Source organism: Cydia pomonella, chromosome 25, assembly GCF_033807575.1.
Source record: "Cydia pomonella isolate Wapato2018A chromosome 25, ilCydPomo1, whole genome shotgun sequence".
Taxonomy (NCBI): domain Eukaryota; kingdom Metazoa; phylum Arthropoda; class Insecta; order Lepidoptera; family Tortricidae; genus Cydia; species Cydia pomonella.
Genome location: NC_084727.1, coordinates 6,767,416 through 6,787,608, shown reverse-complemented (window position 1 = coordinate 6,787,608; position 20,193 = coordinate 6,767,416). Strand labels below are relative to the sequence as shown.

The window sequence follows — 20,193 nt, the reverse complement described above, 5'->3', positions numbered from 1 at the left end:
GACAACTAACCCCAAGATTTGGCGTAAGCACTAGTTTTTACGAAAGCGACTGCCACCTGACCTTCCAACCATTCTGTTTACCGATGAGCTCATTAAAGGAACGCGTCTAATGAAATGTCACCATGTATATTTCTTTAGGTAGTGCCCAAAATTTTTTCTAAAACACCTCTTGTAATTAATGGACACCCCCTTACGTCTGTGTCTATTTTCTGTTAAGTCTTCTCTAGTTAATTTGTAATTATGATATGACATTTAACAATTCATTTTATTTCGCGTTTTCTATTTATTGCGATACAACGAGGAAATCCAACATCCTTGGTACAATGCCTCAAGGGCCTATTTTAGATTTAAGCTAGTTATAGTAATCCTCTGTATAAATCCATTATGTACATTGTTATTGTAAATAAAAAGTATTGTTTTTGCGTTTCTCTTGAATCTAATTACTCGTATATGGTAATGATGACTACCAGCATGTATTAAAACTCGTGATAGGTTTGAATGCTATGACATGTGGTCTTGGTTTCATGATTCGTGCAAAGTTATATCAACTGTCAGATCGCCTAAATAAATTCGCCTAGAGACCAAGCTAATTTGGCAGCGATTTTGTTAGCACAGATTGTGCAAGTGCTATTATAAACGAAACTTCTATAAAATTATGATGTTTACTTAACACTTGCACAGATTGGGCTATCAAAATCACCGCCAACTTAGCTTGGCCAGACTCTGCCTACTTGCGCTCCGCATTCGCGAATTGAAATTTAGGAGCCTAGAAAATTTACAATACTTTATCGAGTACTTACTTTATGAAAATGTTGACGTGCCTTACTTTTACAGGTATGGCGTTTGTTATTTATTTTAAACTTAATTGCACATAAAAAAGAGTACAATAGGCGGACTTTATGCCACTAGGCATTCTCTACCAGTCAACCATAAGGTGTTTGTCGATAAGAATTTCATCTTGCCTATCCCCTGAGGCCCATCACATACGTGCAATCATTCCTACAATCTACGAATTATACTCGTATTGTGAATGCCAATGTTTCGGGAGAAATTATAAGTCCGAAGCAAACTCTGCCGAATTTCACCTTCCCGTACAAAGGGAGTTTCGTTCTCATATTAAAACTACGTGTTGGATTGTAATGAATCTTTTCACATACAATGACATGAGGTATATCTATGCCTGAAACGAGTTTCTATAGCTCTAACTTATAAAACAAACAAAATATAGCAAAAACAAGTTTTGTATGAAAAACTTAAATTTGCTGTATTTTTTTAACTATGGTATCTGAAGCTACATAAACTAATTACAGCACTAGATATACCTTATCCTATTGTAAGTACAAAGTTTCAGAGCAATCTAGCTAGTCGTTTTAAAATAAGAGCATAACTACGTTTGTATGGAGAACCGAGCTTGCTGCGGACTCTTAAAGTAATTAATTACCTACCCTGCTAACCGGCACTACTAGAAAATCATTCAACTTTACCTGACGTCTTGTTATTTATTAAAAAAACCGGCCAAGAGTATGTCGGGCCATGCTCAGAGTAGGGTTCCGTAGTTACTCTTTCGTCACAATAAGCTAAACTGGAGCTTAAAGTATGGTAGATTATTAACCAAGGTATGAACTGTGGGTGTACGTCTTTTTACTATGAAGGGGAAACTTTTTGCGATAACTCAAAAACAGCTAAACTGATCATATCCGCTATAGTTTTCATTTAATATCTTTCTTAAGCTCTACTTCCAAGATTTTTTTCATATTTTTTGGACCTATGGTTCAACACATTTTTTATTTCTTTCGGAGCAATTATCTCCGAATATATTCACTTTTCAAGAAATGTTTGTTGAAGACCCCTATTAGTTTTGAAAGACCTTTCCAATGATATCCCACACTGTAGGGTTGAAGAAAAAAAAAATGTTTACCCCCACTTTACGTGTAGGGGAGGTACCCTAAAAAAAATTTTTTTAGATTTTATTGTACGACTTTGTCGGCTTTATTGATTTATATATCCATGCCAAATTTCAGCTTTCTAGCACTAACGACCACGGAGCAAAGCCTCGGACAGACAGTCAGACATACAGACGGACATGGCGAAACTATAAGGGTTCCTAGTTGACTACGGAACCCTAAAAAGTAGTTAGAAAGGCTATATCATCTTAAGATTAAAAATCAGCTCAAAAAACAAGTCTACACCACAGAAAAGTTTCAGATTGGTATTTAACTTTCTTCTCAATATCTCGAACCTATCAGATCTGCGGTATTGGCTATACGTGCATTGCAACAGGGGACGGGATGGACGGACTAGATCTTGCGACGTTGCCACTCTTCGCAATAAACTCTACACACACACTCTACATTAAAGGTATTTTGATAGGTAACTTTCTTCTCAATATCCCGAATCTATCGGATCTGCGGTGCAGTTACAACAGGGTACGGGGTGGCCGGACTAGATCTGGCGACGTTGCCGCTCTTCGCAAACAAACTCGTGCGCAGGGCGGTGCTAGGGTTGACACGCCACATTACGGGCCCCAAAATACTTTGTCATTTTTTTATGTGAATATTCTTGATGATTTTAACACAGCTTTGTTTGTGTGTCAAATAAGAATATTTTGAATGTTTTATTTTAGTTACATGATTGTGGTTTTAATTTTAAATGTCATTTTATAAAATACATATGTGTAAGTTAGAAAAATTGGGCCAACCTTTTTTTTATACTACGTCGGTGGCAAACAAGCATACGGCCCGCACGATGGTAAGCAGTCTCCGTAGACTATGTACACTTGAAACTCCAGAGGAGTTACATGCGCGTTGCCGACCCTAGACCCCCCCTCGTTGAGCTCCTGAAACCTATCCTGAACCTCCTATAAACCTATCCTGAAACCTATCCTGTTGAACCTGTAAGAAAAGTGAATACTTAAAGACGAAAATGGAGGACCTGCGCGAAATAATGTAGGGGGCAGCTATGGTTAATGTACATCAAATTATGTAAAAATACTTTCCAAAATATCAATATCCTTAGAGGAAAATGAGGACTACGTTTGTATGAAGAATCAGCCGTCCTCTTTCCTCTTAATCGCAAGAAATAAAAGTCATGTTAATCGCCTTACATTATACCTATTAATATTAATTACTCTAACATCAGGCCGTTTACATTCGTGGTATTAAGAGGGAAGTATACCACGAGATCGTTCATAAAAAAAGAGAAAATGTTTTTCTTATTCTAAATATTTTCCATTATCCATGATTTATTAGTATGTTATTAACACAATGAAAAACTAGGTTTATAGGTTTCCCTTTTTTAGGGTTACGTATCCAAAGGGTCAAACGGGACCCTATTACTGAAACTTCGCTGTCCGTCCGTCCGTCCATCCGTCCGTCCGTCCGTCCATCTGTCACCAGGCTATCTCATGAACCGTGATAGTTAGCCAGTTGAAATTTCTACAGATTATGTATATCTGTTGCAGCTATAAAAACAAATACTAAAAACAGAATAAAATAAATATATAAGGGGGGCTTCCATACAACAAACATATTTATTTTGCCCTTTTTATAAATAATGGTACTAAACCCTTCGTGCGCGAGTCTGACTCGCACTTGGCCGGTTTTTTAAGATTTGCAAAACAACACAATTTTTTTTAAACCTATAATATATTATGCTGAAGCGATTTTGTTAAGATTTAGTTAGTGGAAAACGTTTTCTCCCGAAATCGAATTACATACAAAAAATACAGTTATTTCGCTAGGATCGCAAAGCTATTATTCCCTCTTAAGGTATTCACAGAACCGTATTCACATCGTACAAATCATAGGATTTAGCATAATTACTTAGTTAATTGCTTATGTACTCGTGCGACATAGATATGCTAAACTCCAGTCATTTTCAGGAGGCCATTCAGATTTATCAACTTGTTATTGTTTTGATCTTATTTTGATACCTTGCTAATCGCTGTAACGATATCATGTAACACAACAATATCATGTAACGACAGCTAGATTTTTTAAATTAGTATTCTTTTTTTTAGTACCGATAACAAGTTGAACCGCCAACTGCAAGATGGACCATAAGGTTTCTTCAAGTTTTATTTAGCTTAATATCGAGCGCTTAAGTCCCATTGCTTCACTGTAAAGATTCCGCAAGAAGGACATGATTGCCTTCCATATCGACCACCGAGACTGGGAGACGCTCGCAGAACAGCGGACAGAGTAGCGCGAACGCGTTGTGGAGGGTCGCAAGTTTTGTGATGAGACCTGATTCGCTGCACTCGCTGACAAGTGGCTAAAACGACGAGAAGGCGTCTCAGTGCCGTTTACCGCAAATTGCCCTTGTCAGGCCTGTGGTAGACCATGTCTGTCTGGTATCAGTCTATTCAGCCACCAAAAACGGTGTATCTCCGGTGTTACACCATAAATCGTCTGCAATAGACACAAAGACCAATGATGATAATGTCACATTCACTTAGTATTTGGTGTAGCTGTGTGTGTAATCATTCACCTCTACTTTCCTAGCGATACATATACGTGAGATGCACGGCATCACCAAGACGTCCCTCAATGTCATATCAAAACCAGTTCAAACCTGTTACAAGTTGTTAGATGAGAATCGGGCTCCAAGTAATTTTAGTTGAGGATTACATAGAACCGCCATCCATTCTAATTTAAAGGCTAGTATTTCGGTAAATTTAATGTGTAAATTTTACTGTCCTAGTTAGTAACTTGATTCTATTTCATATTATTTATTTCAGTAACAGATGTACATATGAAAATGAATTGTTGAAAACACAAATTTGAAATTGTTCTAACCTCTAGCCACCCAGAGGCCTATAAAAAGGTCTCCCATTCAACATGACGACCGGTCTAGCTTAGTGGGTAGTGACCCTGCCTATGAAGCTGATGGTTTTGGGTTCGAATCCCGGTAAGGGCATTTATTTGTGTGACGAACACAGATATTTGTTCCTGTGTCATGGATGTTTTCTATGTATTTAAGTATTTGTATATTTGTCTGAATACTCACAACACAAGCCTTCTTGGCTTACCGTGGGACTTAGTCAATTTGTGTAAGAATGTCCCTATAATATTTATTAATTTATTATTATTTATATTCCATTCTGTTTTGAATCGTAATTTATATACGGACAAACGATTATTAGCGGCTTGTCAACTTTAGTAGACGTTTATGAATAAGAGGGTTAGTGTGTGTGGTCAAGCATCGCAAGTTCATGTTAATTTAAGTTTTTAATTGTGCTTCCACGCATTTGTGTTGAAGTGAAGTTAAATATGTTCTCCTATAACGATACAAATTTCATTGAACGTAATTTGTGCTAGTATTAGGACCGTGGGACGCCAGAGGAAAGTTGACACCCCTACCGACGCGTGCGCAGAGCGGCAACGCGACAGATGCGCGGCGTTACCATTGTTAGGGCTCGGGCGTTATGAATGATTAATAAAAAAACAATCATCAATTAAGGGTAACGGCTGATACGGTGATGTAAAAGCTAGTTTGATTCCCGGTTAGGTTGATTTAGGAAATCGATTTTAAATTAGTTTCAAGTGAAAAATAAAATCCAATAAAAGCTTAATAAAAAAATTAATAAATATCATATTATTATTAATATATGATGTATATACAGTTATATCTTCTAGTTTTATTCTTACCAAGAGCTTATGTCTCCGGAATTAAGATTTTTAATCATTTATGCATATATTAAGTCGCAAAATGCTATCGTATTTAAAAATAAGCTCAAGAAATGGCTATTAATATAAAGTTTCTACAATGTAAATGAATATTTTATGTATAAATGGTTAAATTTTTTTGAAATAGTATTGTTGTTAATGTTTTAGTACTTTTAGTATATTTGACAAGTTTAAGTTTATTATTGTACGTCCGAAATGAGCAAGCTGTTGGACTTTATTTTACCCACAACATCTAAATGTACACAGTCTGGCAATAAAGGAATTTTATCTTTTATAGAAGCATTTTACATAGATCGACCTAGTCCCGCGGGCTTAATAAGGCTTATGATGTGGGTATATTATAATACATATAGAGTCATATTATATAAATAATATATAAGGGCAGTGACAAAAGAATTATTCGTTTATACCTAACTAAGGAGTGACTTGTGTTCGAATAGCGTCTGATTACGGTCCGAGTAGCAGAAGTAACGCCGCAGCGCAGACGCTCTCTTTGCTCTTATTCGATCCACTGACCCGCGCTTGCGCTGTCAAGGACAACAACGAAAGGCCTCCAGTCAACAATAGTGGGCAAAACTTGCCTTACCAGAGTTTCCAGGAAATCATAGTGACCTGTATAAAACGCCTAATTTGATGTTTACCGATTATCCTGGTAGATGGCGCTGTTACAACTAGGGAATATCCTACATCACGCGAATATATGTTCAAAGCATTCAAAGTAGAATTCAGAAGATCTTAAACTTGTTTTCGGGGTCCATGTGATAGTTAAAGGAAGAATCTCCTAATATAGACCAGGCACTAAAAAAAGCATTTTTGAGAGGATTTGTGACTTTGTGTGGAGATAGATCGTTTAGATTAAACAAACATCTGTTTATAATTAAACTCGGTGTTTGTTTCTTTTTCCCCTTCGAGACACTAGTGCAAAATTGTACAATACCATATGGTGGGCCGAATTTTATAAAAACCAAACAACACAAAATTAGCAGCTAATTTAAAAACACAAGTATCCCAAAAAAATAAGTCGTTTTAGATCCTATATTATCATTATACCTAGATTATTCTCTAGCATTCACGAGGAATCGGGTCAAAATTATTTTGTAGCAGCTAATTTAAAAACACAAGTATTCCAAAAAAAATAAGTCGTTTTAGATCCTATATCATCATTATACCTAGATTATTCTCTAGCATTCACGAGGAATCGGGTCAAAATTATTTTTTAGCAGCTAATTTAAAAACACAAGTGTCCCAAAAAAAATAAGTCGTTTTAGATCCTATATCATCATTATACCTAGATTATTCTTTAGCATTCACGAGGAATCGGGTCAAAATTATTTTGTTTATTTTTTGTTCCCAAAAAATGTGACGGAGTGGAGCTTTTTATATGCGATGAAATTCTGCTTTTTATTTTTCTCATGTAAAATATGATCTAATTATGTTAACGGCACCAATCATGGGACATTTAAGAGAAAATTTTGAGTATTTTTGATATTTCACCGACAGCTGTAATCTACCGCTTTACGCTTTAAAAGTTAAATGTCCAATTCTTCCTTTATGTTATCTATGTATTTAATGAAAGTTACTGCAATTGGTTTCAATATTACTAATCAATTAAAACTGTGGTTTTTTGCTCCAGTCATGGGATATGTGGAGCCATTCATTTTCAAACTAACAAATATCAATGAAAAATTTACTTTAGCAGCTCCTTGGCTCTTGTTTATGGTAAAATGTTGCCAGCGATTGGAAAACTGATGGTAAATACTTGTTTTACAGGTTTTGTCTATACCATCCCATTACTGGTGCCCGTTCCATTATAGGGGTGTTTACGTTACAGCTAGAAAGACTTATTTCTTTAATAGAAGATACAAATACAAACGTGACCGAGTGTTCAGAAACAAGACCACGAACAGAATTTTGACCCAATTGACAAAATGAACATCGAATTTATCCTAATGTAAATGCAATACAAATTGGTACTACATAAATATTCAGTATAAATTCCCTTGCTTGCTATTTATAGTTATGCTCAATATGCCTACTACATATATGGTGTTCGTGTCATCCACGATGTCGCACAGATTAGTCAAATCTAACCTTTAATAACATGACATTACGACTCAAGGCCCGCGTCTTCGTGAATGACACGATCTATAGTAGGTATATTAAATTAAACAATTATACCAGTAATATACTTAATGATATAATCACAGCGTTAGTAATAGTAACAATGTTATTTAATGTATGAACAAATGAAAGTAATTGAAGTTAACACGCTACGAGTTAACATGTTCATTTAGCATTTAGCATACATTCATCAAGAGGGAAGAATTAGCTTTGTGATCCTAGCGAAATAACGGTATTTATTTTATGAAATTCCGTTTCAGGAGAAAACGTTTTCCACTAACCAAATCTTAGCAAATCTTTTTCATTTTGATGTCGATTGCTTCAGCAGATATTCTAGGCTTAAGGTGCCGCTTTAAAAAAAAATGTTTTGCAAATTAAAAAAAAAAGGAAAACCTAAAAACCTAGTTTTTCATTGTGTCAATAACATACTAAAAATCATGGAGAATGGAAAATATTTAGAAGTGGAAAAAGGTTTTCTATTTTTGTATGACGATCACGTATTATAGTTCCCTCTTATCAAAAATTAGAAAAAAAAATGGAGGACCTTACGAGATTAAACACATTAATCACTAGTCTGTATAACATTATTTCCAAGGCAATTTGAAAAATCTCGAGCTAGCCTGGCTGGAAAGTGGAAATTAAATATCAAACCAACTCCGTCGCAAAGTTATTACTTTAATTCAATTGTGAGTTGATCACTGCGTTAGTGCAATAACTTTTCTTCATTGCACGATTGACGAATGATATTTTTCTAATGTACTAGATGGCCTTTCTCCAATATGAATTTCTGTTTTGCCCTATGGTTGACTGATAGAGAATGCCTTAAGGCATTAAGTCTGCCATTTGTAATAATTTTTATTGTGCAATTAAGTTTAAATAATAATAATAATGGCCCAAAAATAGGCTAACAATAATTTCAATCATTACTGTCTTTTACGTCATTAAAAATTGAATCTACAATAATTTTAATGAAATAAAACGAATTATCTTTAATAATTATTAAAAAAATTAAACATATAAAACATTTAAATGTTTAAAAAATCATCAAAAATACCTATGCAGTTAAAAATCTTTGTTAAATTATAAAAAATAAAATATATGATATAAATATATTCTAATTAAGGAAACTGTAAGTCTATAAGTCTGATTACCCTATATTGTAATAATTTATTACTATAAGAGACTGTTTGTTTCAATATTTTATTATTTATTTACAATCTTAAACATTTTTTGAGTAGTTCTATCCATTCAAAGTACGATACCGAAAAAAAATCTGTAAATTGTACGATTTAAAAATTGCATTTGAAACCGCACGCTTTACGCCAATGCAGGCAACGGGGTACGTATCAATAAACTCACGATTCAGTTTCGCTCATCAAATTTGATCTCTAATTACACCAGCACAAGTTCGCATTCCAATTGCATCTAAAGCCAGAAGAAGAACTTAAGCGCCACAGTGATTTAACGTAAGTTATGCCTTTTGATTAAATCTGGATTTGTAGTTGTTGAATCAATGGACACTAAGCAACGTCTGCCGCTTGCTTGCTAACTTTAGCACGCAAGTTTCGGTATTTTTCATACCACTTACAGCTTTAGACAAGCCAATATAAACGTAGATTTCGGTTAGGCGTTTGATACGGATGAAGGCTAAATTAATGTTGGTTCAACCGAAGCGTTTTGTAACGATAAGAAAAACAAACTTGTACTACAGATTTGTACTGTTTTTTTTTTGTGTAATTTGACATTTAGAGACAGTATACATCTCTAATAAAGTATTTATTATTTCATCGATTCCATATTTGTAATTGTTTGTTGTAATTTTTATTGTTTGTAAAAATGGACGTGTAAAAGTGCCTTGTGGCCTATTTGCTGAATAAATGTTTGATATTTGATAGGAAATTCACCGCTCCGGGTTCGAACTTGTGACCTTTTGGACCACCGACCACCGGTCCAATCGCTCTTCATCAACTGAGCTAACGAAGCTTAGCAGAAACGTGCGATATTTTTCATTTCTTCCTTATTATTTTACACGCCTTTTTTAGGGTTCCGTAGTCAACTAGGAACCCTTATAGTTTCGCCATGTCCGTCTGTCTGTCTGTCTGTCTGTCCGAGGCTATGCACCGTGGTCGTTAGTGCTAGAAAGCTGAAATTTGGCATGGATATATAAATCAATAAAACCGACAAATACGTACAATAAAATCTAAAAAAAAATTTTTTTTAGGGTACCTCCCCTACACGTAAAGTGGGGGTGAAATTTTCTTTTTCGCTGCAACCCTAGAGTGTGGGGTATCGTTGGAAAGGTATTTCAAAACTAATAGAAACATTTTTTGATAAAGTGAATATATTCGGAGATAATCGCTCCGAAAGAAAAAAAATTGTCCCCCCCCCCCCCCTCTAACTTTTGAACCATAGGTCCAAAAAATATAAAAAAAACGTGGAAGTAGAGCTTAAGAAGGACATTAAATGAAAACTATGAATGAATGAAATCGTTTATTTCGGACATAATTATCCATAGTTTGTTTGACTATAGCGGACATGATCAGTTTAGCTGTTTTTGAGTTATCGCAAAAAGTTTTCCCTTCATAGTAAAAAGACTTACTTTAATTAGGTACTGATTATGGAAATTTGCCTATTTGTTTAACTCGGGTGAAAGGTACCGTTTCATCCCTTGGTTAACAATTTACTATACTTTAAGCTCCAGTTTAGCTTATTGTGACGGAAGAGTAACTACGGAACCCTACACTGAGCGTGGCCCGACATGCTCTTGGCCGGTTTTTATTAGTTAAGAGCGATTGGACCGATGGCTCGAATGGAGCATTCCACGGGCTGTTCTGTCCCGTACAAACGCATTTTATTTGCTATTTTTTCGGCGTTTAAAGCAGGCGATAATTTTTTGTACATATTTTTGAGCACCTGTCACTCTCTCTGACGGAAAGGAAACTCTTTATGACTGCGAATCTTGGAAAATTTGCGTTTGTACGGGACAATTTTAGACAATACATGGAATGCTCCAAATGCCCACCGAGGGTTCCGTACTTCTTAGTAGGTATTTCTTGTTATAGCGGCAAAAGAAATACATCATCTGTGAAAATTTCTGTTCTCTAATCTTCTGTAATCTATTTCTGTTCATGAGATACAGCCTGGTGAAAGTCGGACAGGCAGACAGACAGAGGGATGGACTGCTGAGTCTTAGTAATAGGGTCCCGTTTTACCCTTTGGGTACGGAACCCTCGGTGGGCGAGTCCGACTTGTGTCCGGTTTTTTCCATTTCTCCTTTCAATTCAATAAAATGTAGTGTAGTTTGACGATACTTCTGCTTGGTAATAATTTAATAATTAATTTCGTTTATCGTCTGTCCAGTTCCAGTCCAGTTTATTAAAGTAACCCGCGATTATTCCTATTAACCACAAGCAACATTAGACGACTAAGCGTCCCTTACAAGGAAGTATTGATCGGACCTTCCAGCCCTGACGAGGGTTCAGAGGGTCCTATTGAAACCTATTTGGGAGTGCTACGAGATAAAAGACTTTAGTGACAGATTTCCGTAGCGCAAATGTGTCGATTTTTGAGAAAAGGAACCAATTGTCAGATGTAGTTTTGTCGCTTAGACCCACTTGCATCAATTCACTAACCCAAGGTTAACCGGTTAAACCTGGAGTTACCATGGTTAACAGTCCAATTAACACTGGGTTAACGGTTTAACCGGTTAACCCCGGGTTAGTGTGATGGTGCAAGTTCACTTAATGTTACTGTAACGTCATCTTAAGGTTCATTTCTAGGGTTCCGTCCTTCGAAAGAAACGGAATGCTTATTAGATAACTCGTGCTTCTGTCTATCTGTCTCTCATAGCCTATTTACTCCGAAACTACTTACTGGACCAATTAAAAATACGGTAATAAACCTTTATATATTCCATCTGGAACTGTCATAGAGATCAACATCCGACTCGAGAGGTATAGTCTACTTATATACTTATTTATACATATATATATTATTATAGGAGGAAAGGGGACGACCGCTTCTCCATATAAACGTAGTCCCCGTTTTTCTCTTCGGATATTGGTTATCTCTGGACTAGAAAAAGATTTTTACATAATTTAATGTATATTAACCATAGCTATAAGCGGGCAAGAACCCGTACACAAGAAGATCCAAACGCACTAATAGGATTGGATTGGATAGGATTGGGCATATCCTCAGGAAGCCTGACACCCACCTATCCAAAGTAGCCCTGACCTGGAAGATGCCCGGAAAACGGAAACATGGTCGGCCTAAATCTACTTGGCTCTGTTCCATGGGGCAAGAGTTAAGTGTATTGGGAATGGGGTGGGAGGTTACCCAAGCTGCCCAGGACTGGAGTCAGTGGAAAAAAATAGTTCGAGCCCTACAGCCCAGCAGGAGGTAACAGGATGAAAAGCAGAAGTACCATAGCTATGCCCCTTCGTTTTACTCTTATTATTATAAGAATTAGCAGCAAATAACAAATTCCATACCATTTTTAAATGATCCTAAATCTTATATTAATTAAAAATTCGACATCATTCAAGGGGTATAGCTGTGGTTGATATAAATCAAATTGTGTAAAATTATTTTCAATAATGTTAATTAAATATATCTTTATTTCAGACCCAGAAGTCCATATATGGTTAGTAAAATTAACTTAATATCGAGAGAGAAAAATGAGGAACGTTTGTACGGGTTTGTATGGAAGAGATACGTGACGTCATCTTAAGAGCCCGAATGTACGTCATAGCAACAAGCCGCGATATGTCACACATTCATCAACAAAGCGACACTTCTAACGATTGCCAAGAAACCTTTCTCCCAAATGAGATGCTATCGGAGACATTTTGCCGCATTTTTAGAAGAATACCTTCTTTCATTACCCTTTAATTTTTCCACGCCTCTGTGCTAAGGTACTAGTAATTGGTCTTTACCTTATACACAAACAGAAAATAAAATTGTGTCTCGTGTACCCGAAAATTATGTATCCTGCAGCCTACATAAATAAAATAAAATAAAAAAATGCATTCTGGTTGAGACTTAGATTACCCAAAACTGAAAACATCAATCGGACCGTGAAAACGTAACTGGAATTCGCACAAATCTAGAATGACACTTACGCTTAAAGGTAATTTTGAATTTACCAAAATGCAAGGTTAGCGGACTAGAAAATATGAACATTATTAACCTTTTAACTGCCATAGTCAGATATGTAAGACATACAATATCCAGGGGCCCATTTCTCGAACGGTATTAGACTAATATTATTAGTCCACGAACTGTCAAATCGTATGGGTTGCCATGACAATACACTAATAATATTAGACTAATATCGTTCGAGAAATGGGCCTCAGCTCATTTCGCCGCAGTCTATAACACAAAACTTCGTGTTATTTCGTACCGGCGGCGACTAGCACGCTCAATGAAAAATTCTAAGCGGTTAAAAGGTTAAGAAGATGCGATAGGTGATTATATCTTGGAATATACTCGTACCGTCGTACAGTCACGTCTGAAAATATCGATACGAAAATGTACCAAAAATATGTATACACTACCTTAATATATGGGCAATAAAATTGTGTATACATAATTTTGGCACTTTTTTCGTATCAATATTTTCAGACGTGACTGTGCCACATGGGGGCGATCAGTTGAGGAGTCTGGATCAAGTGGACTCGGCTGGAAAGAGCTGGAAGAAGCCGCTCAGGATCGCAACATATGGAAATTCTTCTGCGAACTCTATGTCCCTAATGAGGGACATCAGGAATACATCATCATCATCATACTGGTACTGTCACAAAAGCAAATAACTTATTATTCCACAGCACATATTATTTCTGAACTCAATACTTCCAATGAAGCTTGAGCTTGACATTATTCGGATTTCGATATTTGACAGTCAATTTTGTACATTGTAGATCTGTAAGAATTCGGGATGACGGATGCAATGAAAGGTGACGTGGTCGACTGATCATTTCATACATTATTTCGCACTCGATGGTCTCATCGGAAGATCAGCGCTGGAAGTCGCCAGCAACATGCTGAGATGAGGCCATTTCGTGACACTTTACTCTCACTATGTTCTCTTTTATGTCTGTCTATTACTGTTTGTGTGTTTATGAATAAAGCAAATTCTATTCTATTCTTTTCCTACTCCTCTACTGTTATCTGTCATTTATGCATTCATTAACACGAATATAAGAACATACATAAAAGGTTTCAAGAAAAGTCTATATTGTCTATTCCTCATAACAGCTCTTGTGCTTTTAATCGCTATAACGTTACTGCGATTAATGGCTACCAACCTAACAAAATCAAAACTAATACAGTTTTAAACTAAGTGCATTGCTGCCAACTTACAAAATATTCATTTGGTTGCATAGTAAAAACAATTACTTCATAAGTCAGAAACACGCATGTGACACCCGTAATATAGCAACACCCATAGACTACGAAGACCGCTTAGCGTTGCTTGTTAGTCTCCGTAGGCTACGGTGGCCAAAATCGAGAAAAAACTGTCCAAAAATTTAATTTAGCAAAGAGCAAGTACCAGGGCCTCATGAGTTACGAGGAGGTGTCGCCGACCGGCCGGCCGCGACCTGGGGCGGACCGGGCGCGTAACAAGGTATGGTCGCGAGTCTTGGCTATATACTTTTGCTTTGTTTACCTAAATTAAGATTTATTTTTGTTGACTCGTAGGAAAAATATTGTATGCAACGTTGTATAAGTTGGTCAAAAAATGCTCGTGGCGTATTCCTTTACAATGTTCGCCTACGCCTTCGGCTCCGGCTCACATCCAACTCACGTCACTCGCCTTTTTTGACCCTTCTTATACAACTGTTGCATAAAATACTATTTCTATTATTTGAGAGGAAACACCGCGGCCTCGCAAAATCGCCTTGTCATACAAACGTAGTCCTCATTTTCCTCCTAGTTTGTATTTTTTTTTTAAATTTTAATTATTATAAGAGTTAGGAGCATTTATAAATTTTTGTGAAATATTTTTTCGCTCCTAATTAAAAAAAAGCGGCAAGTGCGAGTCGGACTCGCCCATGAAGGGTTCCGTAACATTTATGACGTATTAAAAAAAATACTTACTAGATCTCGTTCAAAAGAATTTTCGGTGGAAGTTTGCACGGTAATGTACATCATATATTTTTTTTAGTTTTATCATTCTCTTATTATAGAAGTTATAGGGGGGGGACACACTTTTTACCACTTATATTAGAAACCTCAATATCATTTTTAAAGGCCTATCCATAGATACCCCACACGTATGGGTTTGATGAAAAAAAATATTTGAATTTCAGTTCTAAGTATGGGGAACTCCCAAAATGTATGGTTTTTTTTTCTATTTTAGTGTGAAAATCTTAATGCGGTTCATAGAATACATCTGCTTACCAAGTTTCAGCAGTATTAATAGTTCTTATAGTTTCGGAAAAAGTGGCTGTGACATACGGACGGACAGACAGACATGACGAATCCATAAGGGTTCCGTTTTTTGCCATTTGGCTACGGAACCCTAAATAAAATCGAAAAAAGTCTAACATGGAGGCATAGTTATGGTGAATATACTTCAAAATATCTTAAAACATTTTCCATAATATCAATATCCAGACAGGAAAATGGGGACTACTTAAGTGTATTCTCTTAAGTTTCATTTGGCGTTTTCCATATACGATTGTCATTCGGCTTGGCCCCTTGTCCGATCTTTTACAAATTCTCAATTTAATAGCGCGGATGGCTAGCTTCATATCGACCTAGTTTCGAACACCGGACTACCTGTAGCTGCTCTACCTATTGTGGGCGCTTCGTAACTTTCCACTGCAGACGCTTTGTATAGGATCTAGGTCCAAATACTAATATTTTTGCGAATGAAATCTTAAAGCTCTGCTTTTTGTAGCAATTTCTGTTTTTTTTCTCCTAGTACCCATAGTAGATGTGTACAAGCCTTGTTTAGTTTGGGGTAAGGTCGATCAGTGTAAGATTGTTCCCACATAAGTTTTTTCTGAGATTAAGCAATATTATGGTTAGTTTATTACAGATGGACGATCTTGAGACAAAAAAATACACCATATTATTTTAATATCGAGCCCGAAACAGATTTACAAGACCCGTTTACAAGTTAAATTTTGAAACCGTTATCATGTAGGTAATTAACGTTATTTAAATTTTGGGTTCGATTTAAAAACCGTTTTTTTTTTTTTGCAAAAGTTTTCCAATAAAGATACAATCAACCCGCCACCATTTTATTCGGGCTGGACAGAATTACTAAAAACTATTTATTATGCCTTTCCCTTCAAAAGAATTTCATCAAAATGTCAAAGACCTAATTTCAAATCGAGCGTTAAGAATCGTGGAAAGTTGTTGAAACGTTTTTGCGTTCATGGTTCAGTGCTCACCGAGATTACGATGGACAAAAAATTTCTTAATTTTAGGAAATGTTTTACCTAACATTTTAATGTGAATATTTTTCATTAATGATTCTTCTATTATGTCATTTTCGTTGGCTAGACATCTAGCGGTAAGAATGAAATGAGCTTACCGTGCCTATATAAGTTTAGATAAAAAAAAGAATTGTTACTTTTTTTTAAACATCTCCACTTCTTCTCATAAATATCACGTTAAGGCAATTTACTGGAACACTAATTGACATGTTATTATTTATTGAAGTACTTACTCTATATTTATACTATACTGTTTTTATTAGTTTTTAACTTTAACACAATTGTGGATTAGGAAAAAAAAATCCCACCTTTTACCAGTGGTAATTTAACTAACTTCTGGGGAAAAAATCCCAGTAGTAATAACCTGTTTAGTTCGGTTTGTTGGTAACTACCTAACTACTGGGATTTTTTTCCTAGTAGATACCACTGGTAAAAGGTGGGAAAAAATCCCAGTAGTTACCACTGGTAACAACTTGGTGGTAACAAAGTGGCAATATCCCACAACGATTTTGTTTAACTGGTACCAGTTATAACTTGGCACCATGTCAGACTTTCAGCAAAAACTTGACCTACATTTTGGATATGGTTTATGGATGTTACCCTACCGAATCAAAACTTACATACAAACGTAGTCCCCATTTTCCTCTCTGGATGTTGACATTATGGAAAATATTTTTACATAATTACATAATGTATATTAACAATAGCTTGACTACGTTTGATTTTTTTTAATTAATGTAAAAATTAGGAGCGTAAAACAAAATAAATAAAAAATTGCTCCTAATTCTTATAATACGTAAACAAAAAATCGAAGAAATCAAACTTAGGGGCAGAAAACGTTTTCCACTAAATAAATCTTACCAAATTACTTTCATTTTGATATCTATCGCTTCAGCATTATATTTTCTTGGTTTATAGCAGGGATCGGAAACCGGTATTTTTTGTATGGGAACGAAAACGGTATTTTTTCGTTCTTTGTTAATTATTTCATTCCTAATCGGGCAATCTAATAATACGAAGTCGTTATCTAAAAACACAACTGAGTCCTACATTTTGAGTATAAAATAAGCCGAAATATATGGTTATTTCGATGTTTTTGCAAAAAACCGGTTCCGATCCCTGGTTTATAGGTCTCGCTTAATTTTATTTTTGTTTTACAAATTTTGAAAAAAAAGGAAGTCTAATAAACCTAGTTTTTCATTGTGTCAATAACATACTAAAAATCATGGAGAATGGAATATATTTAGAAGTGGAAAACGTTTTCTCTTTTCGTAAGTAAACGTCATAATTTCATAGAAGTTTGACGTTTTAAATAACACTTGCACTGTCTGGGCTGTCAAAACCGCTGCCTATCTTGGTCTGACTCTACCTTTACCATTTTCTACAGTTCAGGCGGGTCACATACATTTAAACACAATATGAAAAGAAAATTGTTTTCGAGTCTTAAATGCTTAAGATTTTTTTGCCACCATTGTCTGTGCATCTTTCATGTCATACTTTACTCGTATCAGTCAAAGAACTCACCGTACCTAACGGTATTAAAAATAAACAATCGAAAAACGGTTAACGAAAAATATACAGTTTCCAATGTAGGTTGTTTATCCAAAACAGGCTTTTTGAGGTGAAATTCTAAAAATACCAGCGGTAAATGCACTTTGCGATGCCACTGCACCAGACTAGGGTTATCGAACGTCAAAAATTTTGTTGGCTTAAAAGTCTCTCATCTAAGCTTAATAGTAAAAAATAGTACATTAACTATATAGGCCGGGAAACGAAGGGTTGCAGGTCGAGTAGATATAGACGGAAAGGGATACGCGCCCGGCAATCCCGTCAACAATGAAAAAAAAATGTAGTTAATTTGTTTATTCGTAGGTTTACATAGCTAAAACCAAATTACGAATCTACCAAGATGTTGTGTCACAATTTGACGTTTAAAAACAAAAGAAGGTTGCTTTACAGGCCTAGGTGTTCAAGGCTGTATGAAATCCCTTTACATATCATCGTCACCCATCACAACAGATACGTAGTATTTCCGGACCAAAATTAAAGTAAGTCATTTCAACATTTCATTGCAAGTTTGAGAAAAAAAATTGTTTTTCATTTCCCAGTTCCAGTCTGAATTGAAATGCCGCAAGCCATAAATGTCATAATAGCTTCTTTTTCGAACTGTCAAAACGATTACCTAAACACTTCAGTTTTTAAGACACATGTTACGGTCAAATAAGCTACTCTTTGTAGTTATTTCCTTAAATAGAAATTGTAATAAAAATGTTTGGTTATCTGACCCGTCAGTAATGCGACAATTTTAGAAGAGTCAGACCAAGATAAGTTGGCACCTTTGATAGCCCGGAAGGTGCAAGTGTTAAGTAAACGTCATAATTTCATAGAAGTTTGACGTTTAAAATATCTAGCATAGTTTCTTAGTAAAACTCTTGTTCCACGTTATATTATCGTGCTCGGTAGATATTGTAGAAAGGGCTTATAACTACCACAAAAAATGCATTTTTAGTTTAAATACCATTAAACCAGGGTTTTAATACCGAATTGTGGAGACTGGGAGGGACATGCCAATTTTCCAAGATGTCTAAAAAGACCCAGAAATTCGGCAGAATTGACTTTAAAAACTGACGTCGCATAACCCTGCCACTGAACAGTGCATCAGCATTGCGGACAGTTAAGGCGGTTACAAACGCTGCAATTTGTCGATTCGCAACTAGATTCCGAAAAATCTACCAAATAATGATGTACGTCAACACTGAAAGTAGATTGTGTGGATTTTATGGATTTTTCGTGTTCAGACCCAGTATGGTGGATATTTCTTCCACAATTGCAGCTCTAATTAGATCCTTATTTGTATTTAATACAAAATATTTTTTTTAATTAAATTTCATCACATATTTGGATTTTTATGGTTAATTTAGACCTAAACAACTGGAGCACAACAACATAGTATTTCAGGCCTATGAGGCCACAAAAATCATCAAGGTTGGGATATGAGCGCGTTCCACCGTTCGCCAGTATTATCGACACTTCACAAAAGTGGTCATATCGCAAGTTTCATTTTAACAGGTCGAATGAAACTCTTGAACTAGACGGTACGGTCATGTTCGTACCTTCTTACATTGACAATAGTCTGAGTTCCTTAGCAATTTTCATGTTAATTTTCACTGTCACAAGGTACTAAATGGAACTGAAATCAGATTCTTTGACTGTACGACTGACGCTCGTGATTTAACACTGAGACCATAACCTTGTACGATTATAATTGTCATATTTTGGCACCTGACGACCACTTCGCGCAGTCTTGTTATTAGATCAAATTGAACGTCGCGTCGTGTCAATCATTGAGACATGATCGAGTTACACATTCCATTATGGATAAACAAGTAACATTATACAACCGATTCAATTGGCTTTAAATTATCAACACATCTTACGAACTAGCCAGTACACTAGCGTGTATATCTTTTCACATAAAATCAATCTTTTATTACTCTTCGCTTTAAACGTAAAACACTTTCTTATGCACGCGAGGTTCGGTTGAATATGTAGCTTGGCTTCCTCGGGCATTCGATTTGGTTGTTTACACCGGGTTTTAGGCATGTTTTTGCAAGGATGCTGAATGGTATAGAAATACCGGCAGTCAAACGGCATGGAGTCGCGATTTGTACGTATCGACGTTTCGCTGCCCGCCGGAGCGTTGCGGACCGACGCACTGTTCTCACTGTCACTCTTATATTCTCACCTTAATCTTACAGGCGGCGGTATGTTGAAGGCCGGGTACAACTTAGCGTTGGGGCTCTCGAACAACATTGTCAATGTTTTGTTCACCGTTTGAACATGGCGCGCGTCCGCCTCGGTTAACGTCCGGCCGAACACTGGCGTGCCCCCCCGACGTGACGTCACAATTCCGTAATCGTCTCTCCTTCTCTATC

General features: G+C 36.1%; 1 protein-coding gene across 1 annotated transcript in view; it reads right to left on the bottom strand.

Annotated features, from left to right (window-relative positions):
- Window positions 1-20,166, bottom strand: part of LOC133531343 (RNA-binding protein Musashi homolog Rbp6) — a 201,202-nt gene extending 181,036 nt beyond the window's left edge. Inside the window, exon 1 of the mRNA XM_061869501.1 lies at window positions 20,004-20,166. Within this exon, the coding sequence (XP_061725485.1) occupies window positions 20,004-20,071 (68 nt within the window). The 5' untranslated portion in view covers window positions 20,072-20,166. The remainder of the gene's footprint in view (window positions 1-20,003) is intronic.
- Between the last annotated feature and the right edge of the window lie 27 nt (window positions 20,167-20,193).